Source organism: Meles meles, chromosome 11, assembly GCF_922984935.1.
Source record: "Meles meles chromosome 11, mMelMel3.1 paternal haplotype, whole genome shotgun sequence".
In the NCBI taxonomy this organism is placed as follows: Eukaryota; Metazoa; Chordata; class Mammalia; order Carnivora; family Mustelidae; genus Meles; species Meles meles.
In genome coordinates, this window is record NC_060076.1 from 94784793 (window position 1) to 94812365 (window position 27573).

At 59.1% G+C, this 27573-nt stretch overlaps 1 protein-coding gene across 10 annotated transcripts in view; it reads left to right on the forward strand.

Annotated features, from left to right (window-relative positions):
• Positions 1 to 8228: 8228 nt before the first annotated feature.
• Positions 8229 to 27573, forward strand: part of WNK2 (WNK lysine deficient protein kinase 2) — a 118323-nt gene continuing 98978 nt past the window's right edge. For 9 of the 10 annotated variants that reach the window (XM_046023143.1, XM_046023142.1, XM_046023146.1 and 6 more), the window contains exons 1-2: positions 8229 to 8445; positions 8913 to 9598. In XM_046023143.1, the coding sequence (XP_045879099.1) occupies positions 8915 to 9598 (684 nt within the window). In that variant the 5' untranslated portion in view covers positions 8229 to 8445; positions 8913 to 8914. Of the gene's footprint in view, positions 8446 to 8883; positions 9599 to 27573 lie in introns of those variants that run through there. The other variant, XM_046023137.1, reaches the window with a different exon arrangement.

A 27573-nucleotide genomic window follows, 5' to 3' on the forward strand; every position in this document is an offset into this window, starting at 1 on the left:
GGACCATGACCTGAGCCGAAGGCAGAGGCGTAACCCACTGAGCCACCCAGGCGCCCTATTTATTTATTTTAAAGAGAGAGGGAGCATATGCATGCGTGGGGGGGGCGGGGAGCAGAGAAGGAGGGTGCAGGAGAGAATCCCAGGCAGATCCCACGCTGAGCACGGAGCCTGACACGGGGCTCAATCTCACGACCCCGAGATCATGACAGGAGACAAAAGCAGGAGTTGAAAACCTAACCGATGGTGCCATCCAGGTGCCCCTTGAGCTCTTTGTGTGTTAATGATAATACTCCTTACCTTTCTGCTTCAAATGCTTCTCCTCAAGTAAATGCCTGTCTTGTCATTATTCTTGAATATTTTAAAATTCAGTCCGTTTACCTTTGTTTTTAAAACCCGGCTCCCCGGCCCCCTGTTGCGCTTGTGTTTGGAGGCCCATGTGCTCACGTCTGATGACTGTTTGTGGAAAGCTCCCTCTGGGCTGGGAAGGGGCCTCTTTTGAACCTGGTCCTGTGACCTGCTCCCTGGGCGCCCGGTGGCTGCCTTCTCCTCTCCAGGCCTCAGTCAGGCCTGCTCTGCTCTCGCCGGCATCTGCAGCGGCCAGGGCCCTCAGCTCCAGGCCCCAGCCCCCCACATCCCCCCACAGAGACACGGGCTAGAGCGGCGGCCAGCCCCATGCAGCACACACCACCGCACGTCCTTACCCCATGGGCTCCCCAGCTTGTCTCGGCCTGGCCCTCCCTGCGCTGCTGATGCAGAAATCCCCCAGGAGGCTGGGAGTGCCTGCGGGTCCCCTGGGGACGCCAGCAGCACCTCGGGTTTCTTTAGCTCAGGAAGCGTCTGGTCATCGGTGCACAATTCTCTTGCAAAATGGCAGTTCTGTCTCTAAGACCACTAAGTGTTGTTTCATCAAAGGGTCAGTGCTGTTTCATGATGGGACTTTGTTCCTGGATGAGCAGGTCACACAAAACCTTGCAGAGAAAGACATGCCACCCGCCCAACAGGCCGCTGAGGCCGTGACCCACTCCCTTCATCGGTGTGTGCGGAGGGCTGGGCCCGGGGGGACAGGGAGCGGTTGGAGAGCGTCTCCTGGGTGCCAGGCTGTCCTTCACTGTGGCCCTGGGCAGGAAGCGGTGAGGAGGCCAGGGTGCACCCCACTGGGGGCTCGGCAGGAATGAGCTGTGGGGCGTGGTGGATGTCTCTCCTGGGAGCCCTTTGGGGACCCCATGGGGGACATCTGAGCACATACATCAGCTCCCCCACTTCTGAATGTCTCAGAGGCTGAGAACCACGGGCCTCACGCCTCAGACATCAGAGGAAGTGAGACGCGGAGGAAATGGGATCCGGGCACTGCAGTGAGGGCAGACCCAGGAAAGCCGTACACGATGACCTGTCTGTCCTTGAGCACGAGTGTACGAAAGCTTAGGTGCATGTCCCAGAGCAAACGCCCAGGACCAGGTCCTCATGTCCAGGGCAACCTGGGGTCCCCATGGCCCCACATCACCCTTGGACTTCCTCAGCGTCCAGCCTGTCTGCGGGAACATGGCATCATAAGGGTCTGGTTAGAGCTGTAATCGCCAATTTTCTTACTGTGGACAAAGTGGCACTTCTTTCATGTTTTATGAGGCTTTTGTGTTCTCGTTCTGTTCCCTACTCACCTCCCTTGTCCATTTTCCTGCCGGGTTATTGGTCTCTCCGATTTGAGGGAGCTCTCACGCACCAAGGAAACGCGTCCTTTGTCTTTCTCCTTTATGAGATTCTTGCCAGGCAGAGGCTCAAGTGACTAAATTTACCCGTTTTCCGTAAAGGCAGCCCACCCTCAGCATTCGTGGATTCGGTGTTTGTGAATTTACTACACGCAAAAGTCTATTTCTGACTCGTAATTGTCAGTCGCCTCACCTCCCAGGTCACTTGTGGGTGCGCACAAATCTGTGAATGCATCGACCCAAGCCGCGTGTGACCCCGGCCACGTATGACGGGTGACACGCCGCCCCTGGTCCAGCTCCCTACCGTGAGCCAGTGTCCTGGTCTCAATCTCCTTTCCGTTAGGTTTGTTTGTTTGTTTGTATTTTTATTTTTGTGCCTTTTGTTGGTGATTTTGCTGATTAAAATGGCCCAAGTGTCCCACTGACGTGCTGTGTGGCGTTCCCAAGTGCAAGAGGACACGCACTGGGGACAAGCTTCCCTTAGACTCCGGACGGGGAGCTGTTGGCCAAGCTTGATGTTGGTGAAGCAACAATACGTATTTGATAACGCGTCTTAGGAACACATACGCGAAGCTGCGCGTCAGAGAATTGGCAAAAATGTCATGTGTAGCGGTTGAGACCCCTGACCCTGTCTCTCCTGGGGCCGTGGTGTTGGCAGTGACGTCGGAGAACACACGGGGTGTGAAAAATGCGTCACCTGTGTACCCTAGAGCCAGCCTCCGCACTGCGTGCCTCCCGCGTGGAGATCCGTAGGGAAAGACGCCTTTCCGTCCTCCTGCTCCGTCTTCGCCTCCCTCGTGATGTGCCCCTTTCCCGGGGGGCACACTGGGCCTGGCGCCCCCAGAACCCTGGCCAGTGTTGAATACTGCCTCAGATCACCCGGGTGCCACCTCTGTCCGAATGGACAGGCCCTCCCGAGGGCCCGCGCTGCTGTGAGTGCAGAGGGTGCTGGAAAACTCTTCGGCAGTAAATTTAGTCACTGGCCAGGGGAAAAACCTTCGTGTGCGTCATGGGCAGTGTGTGGCCCCCCCAGGCTTGCATGGGGGCTGCAGGGGACCCCTAAGTGCCAAGTGGTGACTCTGGGCAGAAGAGACCCCAGTGAGCGCTGTGACCCCAGTTGGCAGGACAATGTGTCTTGGCCACTGGTCAGAGCCCGGCCTGGACAGTGATGTGGGCTCTAGCTGGAGAACCCCCACCCAGCCTGTCAGGCAGGTGCCAAGTTGTGCCTCCCTGGCCTCCACCGTCCTCCTCCTCTCTGCTCCCTCCACGTGCCCCTCCCACCGGCTCCATGACCCCGAGCACCTGGCCAAGACCCCAGGGCCTCTGCGTCCCACCTATGGGGATGAGGAGCGGGCGGCCCTCCTGAGTCAGAGGCTATTCCCCTTTCCATGGGCAGGTCCCACGGGCAAGGAGACAGCTGCGCCGGCACGAGCCGGCCAGAGCAGAGGACCTCCCTTCAGCTGGTTCCTTCAACATCCCCCACCCCAGCCCCGGGGAGGACTAACACAGAAGCTGCGCTCAGAGCCGTCAACCCGTCAACCGTGATGGGCTGAAGGTCACCGCCTGTGGGCAGTGCCAGGATTAGAAGGAAGCCCCCCCAGACTCGCTCTGTTCTCCACGGGGCCCTCCTTCACGGCACGCCTCTGCGGGTCTGGGCACTTTTCCCGAAGTGGAGGCACACGCGAGGGGGCGCTGCCTCTCCTGCACGCAGGAAAACGCACAGAAGCAGAAGCACCCTCTGCTCCCTCCAGGCCACCCCGTGCTGCACCCCTGGGCATGACCTCTCCTCACTTCCTGGGACACAGCACGCCAGGAGGAGTCTCTAGTGCCTTTGTCGTGTGTAATCGTGCGGAGCACATTCTACCTGCCCGTTTGCAGCTGCTGGGCATTCACAGCCTCCAGGACGCCTTCCATAAATCACACGTCAGGGAGCGTCTCTGGGCGCCTTTATCTGCACAGCTGGTCACTTCCTCCCTGTCAGTTGTCGGAAAGGGATTCCAAAGACAATCCACCGCAGGTTCTTCCCACAGAGGGGGCTGATGCTGGGTTTGGGTGCCCAGAGCCCAGCAGGGGCTCCACAGGGACCCAGGTAGCACTCTCAGGTGGGGACAGAGGAGGCTTGGAGCTTGGAGGGGAGGTAGCTCAGGTGTGCATGACCCCCGGCAGTGGGGGGTGCCAGCGGCTCCCGGGCGGGAAGGAGAGGTGTGACCGGCTCTGGGGGCCAAAGAAGCCTGATGGAAGCCTGCCTTCACCCTGTCCTGTGGATGCGACGGGAACCCTTCCAACCTCCCCCCTGCGCGTACGCCCACAGAGCCTAGCCAAGGGGGGCCGTGGGTCTCTCTGGGCGTGGGCAGAAGTGGGCGGGGGACACAGGCTGCAACCACAGGGCCTGACCTCCAGGGCCTCGCGGCAGGAGGTGCTGACGGAGAGGTCACAGGTCGGAGGGTTTTCAACGCCTGTGTGAGTGCGACCCAGCACGTCTAAAGCCTCAATCTCTGGACCGAACTAAACTGGGCATATGACCCAGTGTTTGGTGTTAACCTTCCAGAGGAAAACTAAAAAACAGCAACTCTGTTGGCGAGAAAGAGTTTCGAATGGCCGCGGCTCGTGGGATGGGCAGCTGCTGAGCACGTCCCGCACGGGCAGCTGGCGGCCACACTTACTTGGTGGCACACAGGGATAGCTTCAACTCTTCTATTTCTTTTCTTCTTGCCTTACAAATTCCCCATAATGACTACATGCTCTTCAGAAAATCAATGTCTGTCACCGTGCAATGGAATATTATCTGGCCACGCAGGGAGCAGAGCACGGATGCACGTTTGACCCACGCGGAGTGAGACGTGCTGAGCGAGAGTGCGTGGTCAGAGATCCTGGCGTTCCATGACTCTGGGGACGTGGGATGTCCCGAACAGGCAAATCCATAGACGGCAGATTTCTGGCTGCCTGGGGCTCACAGGTGGGGGCGAGGGGTGACATCTCGTTCTGGGGGTGAAGATGTGGTGAACGAGATGGTGGTGGTGTTGACGACACCTGAATACACCAAAGACCCCCGAGCTGTGCCCTTTAAAAGAGTAAGTTTGAGGGAATGTGAATTCCATCCCAGTGCGACTAGGACTGATTCATTGATTGACTGAATGTGAATTCCATCCCAATGCGACTACGACTGATTCACTGATTGACTGATTGCACACAGGAGCAGGGGGATGGGAGAGGGAGAGAGAATCTCGAGCAGATTCTACGCTGAGCACCGAGCCTGACACGGGGCTCGATCCCGGATCACTGGGACCATGACCTGAGCTGAAATCAAGAGCTGGAGGCTCAACTCACAGGGCTTCTGGGGCGTCCCCCAGTGCAAACCATTTTTTAAAACCACGTTTTAAAATTAGGGAATAAAAGAAATGTTATAGAATTGTATTAATTACAAAAGAAGAGAAACAAAGATTATGTTACAACCTCACATCCTCCACCGAGCGGGGAGGCTTTCTCGAGGGGCTGGGGCAGCAGCCCCGCTCCTTCTCCTCCCAGCCACATGCACTTCACAGGGACAGGGAGCCCAAGCTTCAGAGGCCCACGTGACTCCTACCCCCACCTGTCCGCCCCTAGCACCTACCTTCAGGTCCTGAGAAGCCTGCCCTGCTCCTGTCCCCTCCTACTGCCTCCAGCTGTGGTCCCCCACCCCCACAGGACCTGAGATCCAGACGACCCACTCCGGCCCTGAGGTCTCACCTGGGGACGGGCCCCACAGAAGACCCCTGGTGGTAAGGGGCCACCTCCCTGGGCTGTGGCCTATGTCGGGGGCGGGGCTTTGGGATGGGCTGGCTGCACTGTGTCTGATGACAAGACCACCTACAGTCCCAGGCTGCTGGGGTCCTCTCAGAGGCAGACTCACCCCAAAAGTACCTGGTGATTGGGCTTTCTGGGGGCAAGGCTAGACCCTGCTCCCCCTCGCCGAAGTCTTTGCGTCCGCCTACAGAAGAGCAGTGAGACGACACAGCTGTGTGGCCTGCTTGGGTCCTGGCCCTGGAAGTGAGCCTCAGGTGTCCACCGGCCTGGCCAGGCAGGGGCACCAGGACAGCCTACACTTGGGGGGACTTAGGGCTCCCTGGCACTGGCGTCTTGGGGATCCAAGTTGGCTGTGGAGGGGAGGGGCACAGGCTCCTGCTCTGTGGCTTTGAGCAAGCTACTGAAATTGAAAAGTGTCTGTCCTGGGCCTCAGCCTACTCCTCTGTGACACGGAGGTAATCACACTCTTTGGCTGGACAGCCGTGGAGACAAGGGCTCCGGGCAGGGGAGAGACTCTGCCAGCACCAGCCAGGGTCAGGCAGTTTGCCGTGTCAGGCAGCCCTGGCTTGTGGGTGCCTCAGGACCACCTGCAGAGCAGATGGGGTGGGGGGTGATGGCTGTTCCCATCAGAGCTGGGGCATGAAGGTTCAGAGGTGCCAAGTGATCTAAGGACAACCATGATCCTGGCAAAGTCCTGGTCCCAAGGTCTGTCCAGGGATCCCTCAGTCTTGCCCTTCCTGGGATCTAGGACCTGCACTTGAGCCCAGCCCAAGGGTCCTCACAAAAGAGGACTGTGACCTGTCTACTAGCTGCTTAGCCATGGAATCAGCAGAGGGAGTGAGCTCCCTGTCACTGGAGGCATGCCAGCACAGTTGCCTGAAGCCAGCCCTAAGGGCTCAGAGAGCATATAGTACTCAGTCAGGGATTGGTTCTCCCCACTCCCCCACAGCGATTTGGGGGTACACTGCCAAGCTGTGCATATATGCCAGCTGGGGATAGACAGAGACTGCAGGTGACGCTGTGAGCATCCAGCCATCTCCTCCATCACCAGACACGCATGATGCTTGCTCCCTGCCAGTGTGGCCCAGGAAGAAGGGAGGAGGCCAGTCTGTCCACAGCACACTGAGCTCTACCTCTTCTCAGTTTTCCCTTGGACAGGCCTGGGTGTGCCCAGCAAGGACAGGCTGGGGACTCTGGGCGTCCTCCAGGACTGAGTCTTGGAGGAACAGGCAATCTTTCCACGTGTGCGATGGCCCGGTAGGCTCTGTGGGGGATATTGAGGCTTGCTACAGCAGGACTCACCCAAGGTCATGCAAATGCCAGAGCGAGTTCAGGTGTGTCCAGACTCCGGACAGAAAGATTCTAAGCAGCCCCGCCTCGGCCTGGCCGGCCACCGCCCTCAGAAGTCACGCCCAGATCCCTGCCTCGAAGGGCCTCAGGCTAGTGGAGCTGGTGGTGGGTTTTGTCCCTTCTTCATCTGGGCTCTGGGCCAGACACAGGTAGATGTGTTGACTGCAAGGCATGTTCAGAAGGCACGTACCAATCACCCAGCCCAGCGCCAGCACGCGGTGAGACTATTCTCCCAGGGGAGAAGCCCTGATCTGTGGCATCTGCCCATTTCCACCATGCAAATGCTCCCAGCACCACAAGGTGTCCCTGGGCAGAGTCGGGAAGGGAGGTCAGTGCTGGAGAACCGGTCGTGACAGGTTCTAGCACTTGGGAAGTTCTGAGGCTCTGCGGATCGGGACTGGGCACACCTCCCCTGTAACTGTGATAGTGTGAATCCCATGAGTTAGTTTGTGCCAGGAGGTTGGAGCCCATGGGCACCCCGTGTGTTGGATGGCATGCCAGACCCAAAGGCAGCACCAAGGTGGGAGCCGCTGGGCACACCCCCTGGAGCTGCCTCCCCGTGCCTTTGTTCCCTCACCTCATGGCAGCCACAGGGTCACCACGACTCGATGGAGGAGTTCAGGGGCTCACAGGGCTCAGAAACCAGCAGTGAAGTCTTTCTTTGCCATATGCCACCTCCCGGCAAGAAGGTTCAAGATGCCCAGGAGAAGGTCTTGTTTGTGGTAGTCCAGAGGAGAAAAGGGGAGATGGAGGATGACGTAGAGGCTTCCAGGGGGAGGGGGAATTTCACAAGGGGTGAAGAACACTGCGGGGCCCAAGGCCTCCTGGAAGCCTCTTCAGGGCCCTCTCTGGTGACATCTCAGGGCAGCCTCTGTCGTAGAAGCTCTGGGATTTAGGAGAGATAACTTTTATCTCAGGGTCTCCCTTTGCTCAACTGCAGAGTGGGTGTGATGATCACGGTACTCCCCCTCCTGGCAGTGAGGTCCCCATGAAATGACAGGGGGAAAGGACACCCCAACCCCTCCAGGCTTGCCTCCGGCTGCTTTTTGAGGGTTGGGGGACCACCAGTCCTGGGCCCTTGCCTTCTACCCGCCCATTTTGCCCTGGCACAGGGCCGAGAGGTCTGACGCGCCTGCTGGGACAGTTGAGGAGGTGATGCTGTGCCCCACTCGGGGATCCTCCGCGGCCAGCAGCCTCCGGGTCATTGCTGAGCCTGGGGTTCAGGAGCGCCGCCGCCGCGGGGCCGGGCGGGGAGCCAGAGCAGCGAGCCCGCCCGCAGGTGGCCGCGCGCGCCCACGGCCAGGTGGGCGTGCCAGGCCCCGCCCCGCCGCGCCAGCCGGGGGCGGGCAGCCGAGGCCCCGCCCTCCCCGTGCGCCGGGTCGGAGCCGGTGCCCGAGCGCAGCCGCACGGAGCCGGAGCAGCACGCGGGAGCGCGGCCCCGCAGCGGGCCGGCCGAGGGAGCAGCGCGGCAACCCGGCCCGGAGCAAGGACCCCCGCCCCGAGAGCGACTCGGTCCCCGGCCGCGGACCTCGGCCACCGAAGCGCGGCCTCGCCCGCCTCTCCCGCCCCGGCCGCCGGGCCGCGGGCATGGACGGCGCCCGCTCGCCCTGTGAGTGCCGAGCCCCCCGCCCGCCGCCTTTGTGTGCGCGCCGCGCCGCCGCAGCCCCCTCCCCGCGCGCCCCTCCTGCGCCCCGGGCCGCGTCCTTTGTGGAGCAGCCGCCTGTCCAGTGCCTCCTCTCTCCGACCTCCCGTCCCCTCTGCGAGCCCGCCCCGGAGACCCCAGGGACAGCCCGGCAGGCCCCTTTCCCGGGGCTAGGCAGGGCGCGAGTGCCCCTCCCCCGGCCTCCACCGCATCCCGCCCCCGGATGGGGGGAACCTAGGGGCTGCCCCAGCAGCGTCCTCCCCTCCCCTCCCCGCCTCTAGGTCCGGTTTGCAGACCCCTCCCCCGGGGCCGTCCCGCAGGCCCCTCCGCGGCGGGGGGCGGGCGGGGCGTGAGCCGGCGCGGCGCTGTCTCATCCGCGGCTGGGCAGGTGCGGCGGGCCGGCGCTCACGCGGCCGGGGTGTCCTTGCCCGCAGAGATGGACGGCGATGGCGGCCGCCGGGACGGCCCCCGCGCGCTGACGGAGGCCGGGCGCGGCGCGGGGCCCGCGGGCATGGCGGAGCCGGCGGCGGTGCCGCGGGCGCGGGCGGCGCGGCCCGGGCCCCAGCGTTTCCTGCGGCGCAGCGTGGTGGAGTCGGACCAGGAGGAGCCGCCGGGCCTGGAGGCGGCCGAGGCGCCCAGCGCGCAGCCCCCGCAGCCGCTGCAGCGCCGGGTACTGCTGCTCTGCAAGACGCGCCGCCTCATTGCCGAGCGCGCCCGCGGCCGCCCCGCCGCCCCTGCAGCTCCCGCGGCCGCCGCGCCGCCCGGCGCCCCCGCCGACCCCGGCCCCGAGCCCGCGGGCGCGCAGGAGCCCGGCCCGGACCCCGCGCCCTCGTCCCCCGGAGGCCCCGGCGAGGAGGCGGCGGCGGCGGCGGCGGCGGCGGCGGCCGCGGGGCGGGAGGACGCGGCGGCGGCGCCGGAGGCGAGGCCGGAACCTGGGCGCACACGCCGGGAAGAGCCGGAGGAAGAGGAGGACGACGAGGACGACCTCAAGGCCGTGGCCACCTCCCTAGACGGCCGCTTCCTCAAGTTCGACATCGAACTGGGCCGCGGCTCTTTCAAGACCGTCTACAAGGGCCTGGACACGGAGACCTGGGTGGAGGTGGCCTGGTGTGAGCTGCAGGTGAGGACGCGGGCCGCAGGTGGGCGGTGGGCGAGCGCGTGCTGGCGCAGCCTTGCACCTGTGCGGGGCCGCGCGTCCGGTCCTGGGGGGCAGCCGCGCGTGTCCTTCTCCGCGTGAGCACGGCCTGTGTGGTCGGGGTCGGACCTCCCAGCATGTGGTGGTGGAGTGTGGCACGGTGTGGGTCCCTGCTGAAGAGTGGGCACTTGGAGGGCGTGTCCGTCGCTCTGGCTGTGCCCTCCCAGGTAGTCTGTATGGGAAGCGGCAGTGTGGGGGCCCTGTGTTCAGGCGCTCGGGAGTCTTTAAAGGTGTGGGTGCCCCCGCTGGGAACGCTTGAGGGGACGCTTCTGACCCGTGGTCTGTCTGAGGTGGGGCCGCCCCCGGTCTGGATGCGGCAGGGGCCTCTTGGTTTCTCCCAGGGCCCAATGCCCCACAAAATGGTTGTGCGAGAGGTCTTAGCGCCAAGTCATACAAAATGTGGGCAGGATTGCTTTCTTTTTTTTCTTTCCCTCCATTCCTTCCTTCTTCTTCCTCTCTTTCTTTTTTCCTTTCTTTCTTTCTTTCTTTCTTTTTTTTTTTTTTTTGACGTAAAGGCGGTGGACATGCATTTTTCATAACCTTGCCCTCGCGTTGGCCGTGTCAGCCCCAGCCCTGGAAGATTATATAAACCGTAACCCGAGCTGCCTGGGCCAGCGGTGGAAGCCAGGACAGTGCCTGTCAGAGAGGGTGTTTACGGGGCCCTCCCTCATGGCGGGGGGGTCAGCTGTCAGGCATGGGGCTGTCCTGTGCCCAGAGCTGGCTGCGCGGGTGTAAGCCTACCCCAGCACCCCGTAAAGTTAGCAGGGCCTTCCAGGCCTGGCGCAGGGCAGCCCGCCACGCTGCATGTTGCCTGCCTTTCTGACCCCCAAACTGACTTTGGTCGCTCTATCCTTTGGGCCCCTGCAGCGTGGCCTGCCTGTGTGCGAGTCCCCCCCACCCCCGGATTTGGTGGGTGTCGCCTGTCCTTGGCTTTTCTCCAGAGACAAAGAGCTCCAGAGGCCACCCCTTCCTGCGGTCCTTTGGTTTTGCAGTGGCAGTGTGGAGTTTTCTTGGCAGGCCTGGTTGGCGTCCTGTGGAGCCCTTCAGGAGGGACTGAGCTCTCCTTCCTCATGGCTGTCACTTCTGGGCCCCCTGCGGAGGGGCAGCTTTGGGAGTTTGTGGTCTTGGGGCCCCGGCATCCCCGCTGCGCTGCGTGGGTGAGGGAGTGAGCTGGGCATCGCTGCCGCATGGCAGAAGGAGGACCGGAGAGGAGCGGCGGACCCCAGGGTTTGGAGCGTGGCCCTGCGCCTTTCCTTCCCACCTTCTCCCTCTCGCTAAGTGACCCTGCGTGGCGCTGTGGGCACCCACGGGTGCAGGGTGGTGGGCGGGAGCAGGGGAGTGGCTGTAGGCGGGATCCGAGGTAGCCCTCCGCCCTGATGAGGCATTGCAGGCGCACGTGACCCTCAGAAAGGTTTTTCATTCCCATTCCCTGTAAGGCAAGGCAGGCGGCTCTGCCTCTGGCTCCCTGAGCAGAACATAGGCCTGGAGCTTGGCTGGTGTCCAGGGGTCTCTTAGGCCTGGACTCTGGGAGGTAGTGGGAAGGCTGGAGAAGGCTTCCCATCTGTCTGGTGGCAGTTCTTGAATAGGAGTTACTGGGAGCCCCCATAGGCGGGAAACTGTCCTTGTACCTCTCGCAGCGACTGGGCAACGATCGCTTCCTCCAGTTCCATGGGCAGCATCTGGGGCCACAGCTGCCTGTGCAGGGCTGGTCCGAGATGGGGCCTGGAGCAGCAGGACAGTAGCCTCCCGCTGGTGTCCAGCTGCTTCCTCACCAACCGGGAGGCTGATTACCCCGTTCAGTGTTGAGGACCCCCAAGGTCACCATCTAGGACACAGGTGGTGGGAGGGCGAGGGGAGAGTGTAGCGTCATGGGAGGAGGCTTCCAGCCGGGCGAGGCCATCCTTGGTGGAGGTGAGGGTTGGGCCTCTGGGACCCCTGTGCACCAAGAGAGGACAACAGGTGGCCTGTTGGCTCTGTGCCAGGGAAGGAAGGGGTTTCCTCCTGGACGGTGTGGAGATGTCCAATCTCCCTCGGCCCCCAGAATTGCTGGGTACCAGGGACCCCAGTGGAGGGCAGGTCACTGGGAGTGTTGCCTTCAGCATGGGGAGCTTTGCAGGATTCTCCCCACCCTTTGACCTCCCCTTCCTCAGCCCCCAGGAGTGCCTTGACTGGCAGCTTTGGAATATCCCCAAACCAACTCTCCAAAGTCTGTTTCCTTCTGCCCTCAGGATGCTGGGGGGGGCATTGGCACCTGGCCTCCGCCGGAATGGAGGAGGGCTCCCTTACTTTTCTCCCAGGGTGGCCTGCCCGAGGGGGTAAAGGCTGCATCTCTAGACCCAATAAGTCTGCCTTGCAGGACGAAAGATTTCTGTGACGTCTGATTTTCTTCCATAAATTCGTGTTGGAGGGACTTTGCAGCAAGACACATCACCTCCTGAATTCTCTAGCCGGCCGGAGCTCGTACTGATTTTCTGGGGAAGCCATTTGAAAGTATCACTTCCCTGTCTTTCTTCTTTTGAATGAACTTTTGTTCGGCCACCAGAATGTGTCCTGAGAGCAGAGGGAGTGCTCGCACACAGAGCTCTGCCCTCGCTCCTGCGCGTGTTTCCCTCGTCCCCGTGACTGTCCTCGGCTGGCTTCGGGCCCGTGTGGACCCCGTCCCGGGGTCGGGCCAGGTCTTGACCACCGACACTGTCCCGGGTGTGTAAGGGCACCTTTTCCCCCGCTGTGCCCTTTGAGCCGGCGTGGGCCCCCGAGGAGACCTGGCTACATCCGGAGGCCGTGTCGGAGGTGGGCTACTGGCCTTTCCTGGGTCACCCCGCTCCTCTGGTGTCTGCCTCAGGATCCTGGAGAGCCTTGGTTTCAGCCCCCTCCTGTCCATGGCCCCCTGCCTTCCGGGAAGATGGGGCCTCCTTGTAGAAGGCTTTGGGAGCTGCTGTTGGGGGGCTGGGCACTGCCTCGGTGGGGGGGTCAGGGAGGGGGCAGCGGGGACCATGTTTCCTGTGCTTGGGTTTAGGCCTGCATGCAGGGTGGGGGGCATCTGCTCAGAGCACTCATGGGGCTCTTGTGGGGCTGGGCGCGTCCTAAAGAGTGCTAAAGAAGAGTGTGGGGGGCCCCGCCCACCAGGGCCGGGTTCCCACACCCCGCGGTGCTGCCCGAAGCTGGCCTGCTGCTCTGCTTTGCCCAAAGGTGATTGGGCTCCTGAGGGGCAGGCCCGGCCTGAGGAGTGACTTGCGGACATGGGCACCAGGAGACCTCTGCCTTCCCCTCTGTGTGGTCACGGGGTTGCTGTGTGCTCCTGACTGGCCCGCACCCTTGGAGGCTCGTCGCAGGTGGGTGTGCATGGTCTCCTTGCTGTGTGTGGCCCCGTGGGGTCTCCTGTGGCCGGGCGGCCCATCTCTGCAGGTGCTGGGCTGGCACATGACCGGGCAGGCGCACCACTGCCGTTCACAGACAGGCTGGAGACATATCGGGGTGCTGGGCAGCTTCACATGCGAGGTGCTCAGTTCCCCTCAGGGCCCTTGTCTGCTGTCACAGTGGTCTCAAGCAGGCTGTCCTGGGGGCGGGGACTCCACGCGGAGGGGACTGTGCTTGCTTGCTGGAGTACGGTGCATAAAGCTCAGTTTCTGGAGCCGTGTTTCCCGTGCCCCGCCCCTCCTGGTTCTGGTTTGCTTGCCTGAGAGACCCGAGTGGACGGCTCTCTCCTTTTCCCTGCCTTTGCATCAAGGGCGTGCTGTGCTGGCGAGGCTGGCATGGTCGGCCGTGATAGGTGAGCACGCCCAGCTGTGGGTCACCTTTGGAGGTGTCCCGGATGCCGCAGTTTGTTTCCTGCTGGAAGCAGGAGTTCCTGGTGCTCAGTGTGTGCCTTTTGGGGCACTCTCTGGGGTCCTGGCATCTGGGGCAGTGGACTGAGCCTGATTTGGGCCTGACTGCCAAGTAATGTGGGCCCCAGGATGAGGATCCCTGACTTATTAGTGTGATGGGCTGGCGGGCTTCCCCCTAATGTCACTTCCACGTCGTGCCTTAGGCTTACTCAGGTGTATGAGGTTTGGAGGTGGGCTGTTAGCCAGAACGGTGGAGAGGAGAAAAGGTGCTAAGTGAGTGGGGAGGCGTTCCAGAAGGTTCTGGATGCCAGGTCCTCTGTTAGCGGTGTAGTGGTCTTTGTTCAGTGGGTGCCCTGGTTCCAGCCTGGGGTTACCATAGTGAACAGGGCAGACCACATGGCAGTGGGAGAGCCCGGTGTTCATGGAGGAGGGGTGTTTTCTCGAAGCCTGCAGGAGGCAAGGGAGTGAGTGTGTGGAGAGGCCATCCTGTTGTCCTGGGCCGGCAGGGCTGGCCCTGTGCCTGTCACTCACCTTCTAGAATGGCTCAGACTTGTGCCCCCATGCATGGCCAGAGGCCTGTCTTGGGGCCTGTGGCTCGGGCCAGCGTTAGGCTGAAGCTGGATGATGCCCAGGGTGAGGACATGGAGCTTCAGGTCACCTCTTCAAAGGAACAGAACTTGACTCGGTCTGCAGAGGTTTGGGCTGTGCGCTTGGGTCTCCTTTGCCATCCGGTTGGCTGAGTGAGGAGGTGGAAACTGGCTTCTGCCTGAAGTGCTGGGAAGGGGCGTTCAGGAGCCTTGCAGCCAGACGGGGCCCCCTGCCTGGTGTGCATGAAATCCCCAGAGCAGGGCCCCCGCTGCATTTGGACCCCAGACCCACAGCTTCCCGGCGGGGAGGTCTTGGGGAAGACACCTGCCTTTGTGAGCCTTGGTTTACCTGTTGTGCAGTGGGGCTGGTGCTAGCCGACCGTCACGGGCTCGTGGGGACTGTCGACACATGTTGGGCATTGAGGGCAAAGCAGAGTGATGCTCCCCCTGCACTTACGTGTGGAAAGAGGCCGAAGTGGAGAGCCAGCTGGCGCCCAGGGAGTACGGAGGCCCGCGGGCAGGAGCGGGCCCCCATGTGGGGGGGGGGCCCAGGTGCAGGCAGGCGGGGGCCTGTGCTCTGCCCCCACACCTGGCTGCCGCCGGTTCGTCATCTGAGCGGCCGATGAGAGAAGGTGTGAAGCAGCGGCCGGAGTCTTTGAGAAGCAAGTTAGGAGCTGCCTCTGGCCACAGGCAGGCGAGGGGCTGTGTTCTGGGCGGACCGGTCCGGCGAGGGTGGCTCAGGACCGGAAGCTCGGCCCATCGGAGGTTGGAACCGGAGGCTTGGCTGCAGGTTTTCTCACTTCAAGTAGTTTCAAATCCGGTTCTGTTCCCCAGAGGGATGCATTCTAAGATTTTCCGGACTACATGATCACTGCCTTTAATTTACGTCAGCTTTCTTTAAATACATGTGAAGTTTTTTGGAAAAGAATAAAAGAAAGGAGATGAGGACAGTGCGGCGTTGGCGAGAGTAGACCCGTAGTTCAGTGCGGCAGAGCAGAGAGCCTGGAGACAGACCCACGCAGTGGAGTTCACTGGCCTGTGACGCCGGAGCAGAGGCAGCTCGGAGGGGCAGACACGGTCTCTGCGGCAGACGGTGCTGGAGTCGCTGGACGTCCCCGCACAGAAAAGTGAATCCACACACAGACCTTACCCTTTCCACAAAAATTAACTCAAAATGGGCCATAGACCTAACTTGTAAAGTGCAAAACTTTAACACTCCTAGAAGATGACAGAGAATCTAGGTGACCGTGTGCTTGGCAATGGCTTATTTTATTTTACTGTTTTATTTTATCTAAACTCCAGTAGTTAACATACAGCGTGACATCACTTTCAGGTGCGCAGCACAGTGATTCAGGCCTTCCGAGAACACCCGCTGCTCATCACGACAAGGGCCCTCCTTCATCCCCACCACCTGTTTCCCCAACCGCCCTCCGCATCCCCCCCCCCTTCCATCAGTGTGTTCTCTGCAGTCCAGAGTCCATTTCTTGGTTTGTCCCTTTTTTTCCCCTTTGCTCACTTGTTTTGTTTCTTAAATTACACGAGTGAAATAATGTGGTTTTTCACTCAGCGTAATACACCAGCGCCATCCATGTCACCGCAAATAGCAAGATGCCGCCATCGCGTAGCTACACCACGTCTCCTTTATTCATTCGTCGGTTGGTGGACACTTGGGCTCTTTCCATAATTTGGCTATTGTAAATAATGCTGCCGTAAATGTCCAGCTTATGGACGTTTGAACTAGTTCATTTAGCCCTTTGAATCAGTATTTTTGTATTCCTTGGGTAAATACCCAGTAGTGCAATTGCTGGGTCACAGGCCAGCTCTGTTTTTAACTTTTTGAGGATCCTCCGTGCTGTTCTCCGCAGTGGCTACACCAGTTTGCGTTCCCTCCAACAGTGCACGGGGGTCCCCTTTCTCTGCATCCTTACCTACACCTCATGTTCCCAGTGTTGTTAGTTTTAGCCGTCCTGACAGGTGTGAGGTGGTATCTCATTTGATTTTGATTTGTATTTCCCTGATGAGCGATGTTGAGCATTTCTTCATGTGTCTGTTGGCTGTCTGGACGTCTTCTTTGGAAGAAAGTCGGTTCGTGTCTTCTGCCCATTTCTTGACTGGATTATTCTTTGGGTATTGTGTTTGATAAGTTCTTTATGTGTTTTGGATACTAACCTCTTATTGGATATGTCATTGGCAAATATCTTCTCCCATTTCCGTAGGCTGCCTTTCAGTTTTGTTGATTGTTTCCTTGACTGTATAGAAGCTTTTTATCTTGGTGAAGTCCCACTAGTTCATTTTTGCCGTTGTTTCCCTGGCCGCAGGAGACGTGTCTAGAAAAACATGGCTACCACCAATGTCAGAGACATTACTGGCTGTGTTCCCTTCTAGGATTTTTATGGCTTCAGGGCTCAATTTAGGTCTTTTATCCATTTTGAATTTATTTTCATGTGTGATGAAAGAAAGTGGTTCAGTTGCATTCTTTTGCATGTAGCTGTCCAGTTTTCCTAACACCGTTTGTTAAGACTGTGTTTTATCCCATTGCGTATTCTTGCCTCCTTTGAGTAGATGAATTGACCGTATAATTGTGGGCTCATTTTTGTGTTCTCTGCTCCGTTCTGTTGATTTGTGTGTCTTTTTCTGTGCCAACACCGTGCTGTTTGGATCACTGCGGTTCTGTAATATAACTTGAAGTGTGGAATTATGATACTTACAGCTTCACTTTTTTTTTTTTTTTTTTCCAAAATTGATTTGGCTATTTGGGGTCTTTTGTAGTTCCATACAAATTTTAAGGTTGTTTTTTTCTATTTCCGTGAAAAAGTTATTCATATTTTTGTTTGTTTAAGTAGTCTCCATACCCACAGTGGAGCCCAGTGTGGGGCTTGATCTCACAACTCTGAGATCAAGAGTTGGACGCTCAGCCAACTGAGCCACCCAGGCATCCCAAATGTTGGTGTTTTGGTGTTTTGATAGGGATTAAATGTGTAGGTTGCTTTGGGGAGTATAGACATTTTAAGAGTATTTGTTCTTCCAATCCACTAGCATGGAACATCTTTCCATTTCTTTGTTTCTTCTTCAGTTTCCTTCATCAGTGTTCCATAGATTTCAGAGTACAGGTCTTTCACCTCCTTGGTTAGGTTTATTCCTGGGTATCTTATTTTTGTTGCGATTGCAAATGGGATCGATCCCTCAATTTCTCTTTCTCCTGCTTCATTATTGGTGTATAGAAATGCAACAGATTTCTGTATGTTGATTTTTATTCTTTGACTTTACTGATTTCATTTATCAGTTTTAGTAGTTTTTTGATGGAGTTTTTAGGGATTTTATGTGAAATATCATGTCATCTGTATATAGGTAAAAAATTTTTTCTTCCTTACGGGTTTGGATGCCTTTTCTTTTTCTTGTCTGATTGCTGTGGCTAGGCCTCCCAGTGCTGTGATGAATGACAGTACTGATGAGAGGGGATGTCCTTATCTTGTTCCTGACCTGAGAGGGAAGAGCTCTCAGTTTTCCCCCATTATGTTGGCTGTGGGTTTATACACACACATGTGTTTAGCTGAGGTGTGTTCTCTCTAAACCTCCTGTGTGGAGAGCTTGTATTGCGAGTGGATATTGTACTTTGTCGAATGGTCTTTCTGCATCTGTTGAAATGATCATATCGTTCTTGTTCTTCCTCTTATTGATGTGATGGGTCATGTTGATGGATTTGTGAATGCTGAACCACTCTTGCATCCCAGGAATTAATCCCACTTGATGGTGGTAAATGATTTTTTCAGTGTACTGTTGGATTCAGTTTGCCGGTATTTTATGGAGGATTTTTGCCTCTATGTTCATCTGGGATCTTGGCGTGTAGTTCTTGTTTATTGTGGGGTCTTTGTCTGGTTTTGGTGTCAGGGTGATATTCTTGGCAATGACATTTTAGGTACAAACTAAGAGCATAATCTATTAAAAAAAAGTTTACTGTGATATAACATACAAGGAATTCCTGAAACTCAAGAATAAGAGAACAAACAACCTGATTAAAAAACGGACCAAAGACCTTAACAGACACCTCCCCAGAGAAGACACACGGACGGCAGAGAAGTGCATGAGACGCTCCACATCACGCGTCATCGGGGCAGTGCAAGTTCAAACGAGATCCCGCGGCACACCTACTAGAACAGCCGAACTCCGGGCCCTGACGCGACCGAGTGCTGGCGAGGCTGCCGAGCGGCAGGAGCCCAGTGACAGCTGCAGGGACGAGGACCGCGCCGCCGCGTCACAGGGCAGCTTGGCAGCGCCTCACGAAACCAGACACACTTGGGGCACCTGCATGGTCCGGCTGGTGAAGCGTGGCTCCGGTCATGATCCTGGGGTCCCAGGATCAAGTCCCCATCGAGGCTGCTCCCTCTCCCTCTGCCTGCCGCACCCCCCCCCCCGCTAATGCGTTCTCTCTCATGCTCTCAAATAAATAAAATCTTTAAAAAGATAACCCAAATGAGCTGAAAACTTAACTGCACCAAATCCTGCCCACGGATGCTTACGGCAGCTCCATTCATCATCGCCAAAACTTGGAAGCGTCCAAGGCGTCCTTCAGTGGGTGGCGGACAAATGAACTGTGGTCCATCCGGACGAGGAAATATTACTCAGCCCCAAAAACAAACGCGCTATGAAGTCATGAGAAGACAGAAGTGAACCCTAGATGCATGTTATTAAGCAAAAGAAGCTATTTGGAGGCCATAAGTCGTGCGTTAGTCCAGCTGTGGGAGTTCTGGAAAAGGCTCAGCTGTGGCGCCAGGAAAGAGGACAGTGGTCACTGCAGGTTGGGTGGGGGGCAGGGCGGGGGCTGGGCAGGATGAACAGGGGAGCTCAGAGCAATTTTCGGCAGAGAAACGACTCCAATGCTCTAATGAGGGTCCTCAAAGCCATGTTCAAACCACAGAACTTCCAGCACCTGGAGTGAAGCCGATGCAGACTGAGTCTCCAGGAGATAATAAGGGACGTCAGTTGTCCCTGTACCCAGTGAGCCGTGTCAACAGAGGGAGGCCATGGGGCTTGGGAGGGAGTACGTGCGAATTCTGCGCTTTCTGCTAAATCTTTCCACAGACCTGGAACCTTTCTAAAAACCATTAATTTAAAAAAGCGATGATGACGGCTGCCTTAAAGGAGTTTGCAGATAATCCTAATTCCAGCGAGCGCAGGCACTCTTCACAATTCACACGTGGGTGTCCTAGAGCTATAGCTGCAAGCACAGGGTGTCCTGGGTTCCATCTACCCATTCGTTCATTCATTCATTCATCATCATCATCTTCCTTTTTTTTTTTTTTTAAAGATTTTATTTATTTATTTATTTGACAGAGAGAGAGATCACAAGTAGGCAGAGAGGCAGGCAGAGAGAGAGGAGGAAGCAGCCTCCCTGCAGAGCAGAGAGCCCGATGCGGGGCTCGATCCCAGGACCCTGAGATCATGACCTGAGCCGAAGGCAGCGGCCTAATCCACTGAGCCACCCAGGCGCCCCTCTTTTTTTTTTTTTAAGATTATTTATTTATTTATTTGGCAGAGAGGGAGAGAGAGAGAGAGAGAGATCACGAGTAGGCAGAGCAGCAGACAGAGGCAGAGGGAGAAGCAGGCTCTCTGCTGTGCAGGGAGCCTGATGTGGGACTCGATCCCAGGACCATGGAATCATGACCTAAGCGGAAGGCAGCCGCTTAACCAACTGAGCCACCCAGGCATCCCAATTCATTTATCTTTTTTTTTAATTTTTTTAATTTATTTTTTTTTAAAGATTTTATTTATTTATTTGACAGACAGAGATCACAAGTAGGCAGAGAGGCAGGCAGAGAGAGAGGAGGAAGCAGGCTCCCTGCGGAGCAGAGAGCCCGATGCGGGGCTCGATCCCAGGACCCTGAGATCACGACCTGAGCCGAAGGCAGTGGCTTAATCCACTGAGCCACCCAGGTGCCCCTATCTTTTTTTTTAAAAGGATTTTTAAAATGTGTTTGACAGAGATCACAAGTAGGCAGAAAGGCAGGCAGAGAGAAAGGGGGAAGCAGGCTCCCCGCTGAGCAGAGAGCCCAATGTGGGGCTCCATCCCAGGACCCTGAGATCATGACCTGAGCCGAAGGCAGAGGCTTAACTGACTGAGCCACCCAGGTGCCCCATCAGTTCATTTATCTTCTTAGGATTTATTTTAGTTTTAGAGAGAGAGAGCATGCGTGTGTAGGGGGAAGGGCAGAGGGAGGGAGAGAGAGAAACTTCAGTGGACGTCCCGCTGAGCACGGAACCGGATGGGGGCTCCATCTCACGACCCTGAGGTCGTGACTTGAGCCAAAATTAAGAGTTGGACGCTTGATCGACTGAGCCACCCAGGCACTGCGTCAGGGTGTGACAGGTTTTAAAATCTTTTTGTTGCTAAAGGATCTTTCAATGCTGTTAGCTTTCAAGGAGAGGCTGGCTATGGTTAGGGTTTGTTGCTGTCTTTGTGTTTGCTGTTCTAGAAAGTTCTCAGCCGTGTTGGCAGTGTGGGGAGACGCTGGAGCTGGACTGAGTGTTCCAGGCCACAGAGTGGAGGCTCTGGGTTATGGGCTCCCTGAGGGTCCATCCCAGGGGTGTTGGTGCCAGGAGGTCCCAGATAGGAGGTCCCTTTCACACCTGCCTCCCCCTGAGCTGGGCATATCTCTCAAAGTGTTCAGGAGGGAGATCTCTGCACGGTGGCCCCAGAAATAAAGACTTCATGGGATGAGCCCTGCCCAGACACTCGGGTCGAGGAGCCAGTGGGTAGAGGGGGGCGCTGGGCAAGGCTTGGTGCCCTAAATCCTGATGATTTATGCAGGCTGCCTTGGCTGGGGTGCCTCCTCCACTGGGAGGTCTGGGCATGGCCATCAGCTGGCCACAGGCAGAGTGGGGATGTGGAGGGCTTTCTCAGACTCCTCAACCGCCTATGAGCTCATTGGGACTTCAGAACCACCATGAGAGATTTTGGGACTCTGCTTTTACAGATGAGGAGGCTTGGCATGGGGTGAGGGGTGGGGCACTCACGCAGTGGGGCCGTGGCTGGTGGCATGGTCTTCCCTGCATCGTCATCTCATATAAGTGTTTATTGCTTTGCTGTGCAAAGGGAGTGTCACTAACGGGTTTGGGGAGGGTTGGGTCAGGTAGGCATTGCTGTTTTGGTACTTCTCAGAGCCTTTGAAGTGCTCACTGTGTTGCAGAGCTCTCAAGGGGCTGTTGGAGACCCTGCCCCCTTGCCTTTTCTTTTCCATTGCTTCATGGGCCTGAGATGGGCTCTGGGGAGTGCCCAGTATGTGGCAGCCAAATATTGGTTGGGATGTGTATGTTCCTGTGGCATGTCTTGGCTCTGTGGCAGTTACCGTGGGGGCTTCTGTTCCATTCATCAGTGGGCCCATGGATGTGCTTCGTGCTAGGCATGGGACACTGCCTGAGATTCCCACTGTCTCTGGCTAGATGCTGTGCGAAGGAACCCATCCCCCTCTGGTGCCACTCTTCCCCAGGTTCCCTGCTTTTCACTTAAGCTGGGAAAATTTTCAGCTGTGAACTGAGTGTGGCTAAGCAATGCAGAGTTTTCATCAAGGGGTGGCCAGCTGAGGGCCCTGGTGGCTTAACAGTGTTGGCAGGGACAGTGGTGTTTTCCTGTTTTTCTTTCCTACTGTCCTTAGCTGTGTTGGATTTGTCCACAGGCCCTTTGCCTCATGGCTGCAAAAAGGCTGCTGTAGCCTCAGGCATCACAGCCACATTTGAAGGCAGGAAGCAAGTGGGTAGATGGGTGCCCGTGTTTTAATCCATGAGGGAAACTGTTTACCAGTAAGTGACATTAGTCTCTGGGGTTAGAATGGGGTGGAAAGTTCTGGCCCTGCCACAGGGGATCTGGGGGAGACTTGCTGCCATGGATGTATTTCAGTCTATTCTTGGGGCTGGGTACAGTGGGTTTTGTTGGCAGGGAGGGGGTCAGGCTGTGTGAGAGTGCCTGCCGGTGTCTGTCTGATCACCTCATGTCTCCAAGGCCCTGTGGTGCCTGCGTGTGATGGGAACCTCCACCCAGGCCTGTCCCGCCAACAGCGCAGCCTCCACGCCCACTGTTTCTGGGCGCCTCCTGTGCCTGCCCCCAGGCCTCTGCCGACCGTCCCCATCCCCTCCCGCTGCGGCAGCCCCACCTGCCTCTCTCTGTCAGGACTCTGTATCCATTTCCCCACAGACTTTTTTGAGAAACTCAGGAAGTTGGACTGCCAGGTGTTGACAGCTTTACACGTGCTCCTATCCCTGTGGCTCCTCACGCATGTCCCCCGCCTGTGTCCCTCGCGCCTGGAGTGCCACTCACGGACCCACAGACCCACCACTCCATGTCCCGCTCACAGCTACCTTGGCTGCCATCTGCCCCGTGTCCGACGCGAGCTGTCCCTCCCGGTGGAGCTGACCGTTTTCTCCTCCCGATCCAGGATCCAGTCACAGGAGCCGTGAGCTGCATCTGTTTGTCATGGCAGATTTCGTCTAGAACAATCGCTCCACTGTTTTTTATCGTTGTTTTTGCGCCTTTGTGGCACTGCCTTTTCCTCCCACAGAGGCGGCGTCCCGGGCCGCCAGGCTTCCGCATGGTCACACTCGGGCTGCGTCTCTGCGAGGGGCCCCGTGGTGGCGCGGGTCATAGATATGGGCACGGGTCACAGACACGAGGCGGGCAGGTGCCCAGCGGGCACACGGGCTGCGGTCTCTGTGAGGGGCCACTCTGCCACCCCCACGACCTCTGACCCGTTGAGGGATGCTCCTGGAACCACCCAGACTTGTGGAAAGATCACAGTGGTCCCCTTCCCGGGGGCGGTCAGCAGCGGAGCGGGACCTGAACCAGGCCGCTGGGGCTGCCGCCGGGAAGCTGGGCCGCAGGCGTGGGGTGTGAGGCTCAGAGCCACAGGCCTCCCACCTTCCCGGTGTGGGCACCCCTGTTTGGGCTGAATGGTTGATGCCCCGGAGCCCCGGTGGGCCGTGTTCACCCATCCCCTCCCGTGCCAGCGCTGGGCTCCTCCAGGGGCCACGGGCTGTGAGGACGGAGGAGGCGGCCCCTGCAGGACTGGGGGCATCTCTCCGGCTGTTCCTAGGAAGGTGGTGATGCGGCAGATGCTGAAACCCACCCCAGGCCTCCTTCCTTGACGTGGCGGCGTTCACTTGGTCTCTGCCTTTCTTGCCTCTTTTTTATGTTCTTTGGTGTTTTTGCAAAGTCATGATTGTGCGTCCGAGCTGGCATGTGAGGTGGCGATGAGTCACCACCCACAGCCTGCGGTCGGGCCCACCTGCCCCAGCTTTGGCGAGAGCCCCCCGGAGCAGCCAGTGCGTCCCTTGGCCTCCCTGTCCCCAGGGGCAGTTCAGAAGTCTGTGTGTTCTTGGGTCCTGGGGACACGGGGCACCCCCCCCCCCCGCCCTGGTGGCACACAGGGCCCGTGACCTGTGTGGGAGCCGCACTAGCATTTGCTGTGGGGTGGTTTGCCTCTCTGATGTCGGGTTGCCTTGGCGCCTGGACTGTGGGTCCTTGGGGGATGAAAGGTGCCCTTGCGGCAGCCAGTGGCCCGGTCAGACTCCCAGACCTTTCCTTAGGAGCATCCAGACCAGACTGTTCCTTTTCTTCCAGCACCCCCTGGACTGGAAGGTTGGGGTCTGGGTGGGGACTCAGAGCCCCGGTATGGAGGCCAGATGGGTCCTGCGTGGGTGCTGAACAGACCTGCTGTAGCCACGTGGAGAAGGGGAGGTGGCCAGGAGCGTGGTTTTGTCACAAGGCCGTGGAGAATACTGTGGCCTCTGGCAGTCCAGGTGCGCTCCTGTGAGTGATCTGCAGTCAGAAGGGGGGGGCAGACCCTGGGCAGGGGTGCACGGAGGGCGTGGGGCTCCCCCCCAGCCCTGCTGCTGTGGCTCTCTGGCCTTGGTGGCCCTGACCATCTGTGGCGTGGGTTCCCGGCCTGTGGGCGCTGGTGGACCGCCAACCCCATGTACACCGTGTCCCGGCGTGGGCGCAGCCCCAGGAAGCTTGTGTGCCCCTCCCGTCCTCCTAGCGGCCCGTGCCAGGTCAGCCTCACGCCTGCCAGATGGCATGCCCGTGGCACCCACGGGGCCGTCTGTCCGGCTGCGGGCCGTTCTGCGGCTGCAGGCCGGTCGGCACAGGTTAAGGGAAGGTCGGAAGGTGTATGATCTCAGTGGGGACCTCAGGGATGAGGTGGGAGTTGAGAGAAATCAGCTAGAGACAAAATGAGGGGAAAGCAGGTGGAAATAGGGAAAGTCTTTAAAAAGGAACGGGATGGGTACAGTGCCGCACAAGCGGAGTGAGCGACGGGTGCTCTTCGCCCCGCTGTTTTAGAAATGACATTGCTAGAACGTCGGGGGTAGGTCAGTGTGTCTGGGCCCCACCGGGTGCCGACCCACGCCCCGGCCCAGGCAGCACGCTCGCTTTCTGTCCCAGAGACCGCGTGCCGCCCGAGACTTTCTCACACGTGGGTCGCATGGTCCTGTCACCCTGTCCTTTGGCGCTCGGTACTTGCTGTACCCGCCAGCCCCCTGGTCCCTGTCCCACCGTGCCTGAGGTTCCCCGGGCATGAGCCCGTGTACCTGCTGCTGACTGGGCAGTCCGGTTTGGGCCATTACGGCGAGCGGCGGGCCGGGGAGGACATGGGATCCAGCTGCCCTCTCCCTCGTCCTGGGCAGCAGAAGGCACCGGCCCACACCCACCTGGGGTGGACACACACTTACACCATTGCTCTTGGCCCCTGTGGAGGCCCTTGGCCCCTGTGGAGGCCTGGTGGCGGAGAGCTGTCCAGCCCCTGCTGGCCCTGGCCTCCTGTCCAGCCAGCAAGGCCCCAGGCTCCAGTGGGCACGCTCTGGCCTGGGGACAGGGGCAGCTGCCCTGCAGGGAACCATAGCCGCTCATGGTGTTCACCTGCACGGCTGTTTCCCGGGAAGCGCAGGGATTGGCTCTGGGCTGGCCTGTGAGCCCCTGTAAATATTTGATGACGGCGAAGATAGCAAACAAAGGTCTGCTCTGTTCCTGGAGGAGTGAGATGGTGACACGGGAACGTTTTGGCCCTGCGGGCTGCTTCCTGGAGCAGCTTAGGGATGCGTGTTTTGAGGCAGGCCCTTGTGTCTGAGAGCAGAGCAGGGCCCTTTGGCAGGGGGGAGCGGAGGCTGCCGTGTTAGCTTTCTGCCTGGAACCAGCTGGGCCTCTCGCTCGGCTGCCAGCCTGCCCACAGGTCACAGAGGGGGCTTGCCCTTCAGACACCCCTTGGGACAAACTCTTGGCCACAGGCTTTGGGGAGAGGCTTAGAGAAGCCAGGGGGCCTGGGGCTTAGCCTGGGCGTCTGACAGCCCTGCGGAGGGTTAGCACGCGGCCGGCATCATGGGGCCCGAGTGGCCTGGGCTGGGCTGCCACGTTGCACGCCTGCCCCGTGGCCCGCCGTGTTGCCCCACTGGCTCCCGAGGCAGCTTCTCTTCTTGCTGGCTAGACACCCGTCACTGGCCTGGGGGCACACATGTGTTTTCTCGGGTGGGCGTTCTGCAGAAGAGGACTGCCTGCCCTGGGGGCGTGTCCACGGGAATGCAGACTGGGGATCTGCTGGCTGGGAACAGAGGCTCAGGGTCCCCGCTGCCCAGCCACAGCCCTGCGGGGGGAGGAGGGGAGTTCTCCTCCTTGGGCGGGGCAGGAACTGCCGGAATGGAACGTGCAGGCAGGTGTCCCGTGGCCTTCCCGTGGAGGGTTTCTGCTCCCAGTGTTCTCCTCGGGGAGGAAAGTACTGTGGGAGGGGCTGGGGTACCGTAGTTGGGCAGAGGTCGGATCATGGGGGTTTTCAAAGACCTTGGTCTCCAAGTATAATTATTAATGATTGTAATGACCACTGTGGCAATTTTCTGAGAGCTCACAGGAGCCGCATGCTGACCTGCTTCCCTCCGCTTGTGGAGCACTGACCACAGCCCAGGGAGGCAGGCTTCTCCTTGTCTTGGGGACTCGGAGGCCCATGAAGGCTGTAATGCCGCAGACGCCCTCCACTGCCCTGGAGCGCCTTAGCGGGGGATCCTGGTGGCAACACAGAGCCCCGCCGTGAGGCCTCTGCTGCGCTTTGGGGACGGCAGGTTGGAGCCCCTGCTGCCCAGGGCTGTGGGGGGGGGGGTCGGCAGTCTGACCGTGTGGGGGGTTCCGTCTGGAGCCCCTGCTACCTGGGGGCTGTGGGGGGTCGGCAGTCTGAACCCATGGGGGGCTCCAGGCCCCAGGCTCAGGCAGGTGGGAGAGACACGTAGGAAGCTGGATGGTGGGCCCCGGGCCCCGGGCCCCAACCTGTGGATGTGGTTGCCTTAAGGATCCTGAGATGGGGGATGATCCTGGCTTATCTAGGTGGGCCTGGTGTCACCCCTGGGTCCTTCCGACAGGAGGACGTGGTGGCCTCTAGAATGTGGACAAGGCATGGATTCTCCGAGGCGCCCGGCAGGAAGTGGCCCTGTGTGTGTAGCTCCCGGACTTGGCTGGGAGGCTTCCTCCTTGCTTCCGGGCCCAGAACTGAAGAGACTCGGCGTGCTACTGGGCTGCAGCACCTGTTCGCTGAGGCAGTGACAGGAAGACGTCCTGCCTCCCGGTGGACAGCGTGCGCCCAGGGCCTGCGGAGGCCACCCTGGGAGGACAACAGGGGGCCGTGGGTGAGGCTCGCTGTGAGCAGAGTGGGGCTGGAGTCTGGGGGCGGTGCCTCCCAGGGTAGGTGGCCTGCGTGCGGGGGCGGAGGGGCGTCTTAACCGCCCCCCCCCCCCCCCCCCCCCCCCCCCGGCCTGGTTGGTATGTTAATATGAAAATGGCTTAGGGGCAAGGTGACCGCTGGGTGTGAGGTGCCAGAGCCGTGGGGGCAGCGGGTAGCCGCAGCCCCTTTCTGGGAACCCGTCCCTGCAGGCGGCCTCCTGGCTCATCGCTGCTGGGGACGGGGCCCCTGGTGATGAAAGGCCTGGGGCCAGGCAGCTTTTGTAAGGCAGAGAGGCCTCCGGAGAGAGCCTGGCACCCGAGCCCAGGCCCCACGGGGTGGAAGCTCTGGGCAGTGGTGGCTGGCCCCAGCCTGCAGCCCAGGGGGCTCTGGGACAACTCAGCCTCTGAGCCCCGAGGCTCCTGCCCCAGGCTTGGCTCGTGGAGGGGGGGTTGCTCATGCCTCTGTCCACCCGTCACAGAACCACACACATGCTGGAGGGAGTCGGCAGCCGGTGTTAGGAATCAAGGCTGTCGGGGGGACCTGTTGTGTTTAGGTCACATGAGCACACGGGCTTGTGGAAGATCCCTTCACTGCCTTTGCTTTCTGCTGCAAATACTACTTCTGGTTCACCGAGAACCGAAGTCTGGCTTGCGGACCAGCTTTCCATGGCCGGGCCGGAGGGCCAGGGCTGCCTGACACTCTGCGGGTACCTTCCTCCTCACCACTGACCAGCCTCTCTCGTGCCCCTATCTCTGTCCCCCTCCCCATCTGTCCCCCTTCCCCCATCTCTGCCTTCCTTCCCATCC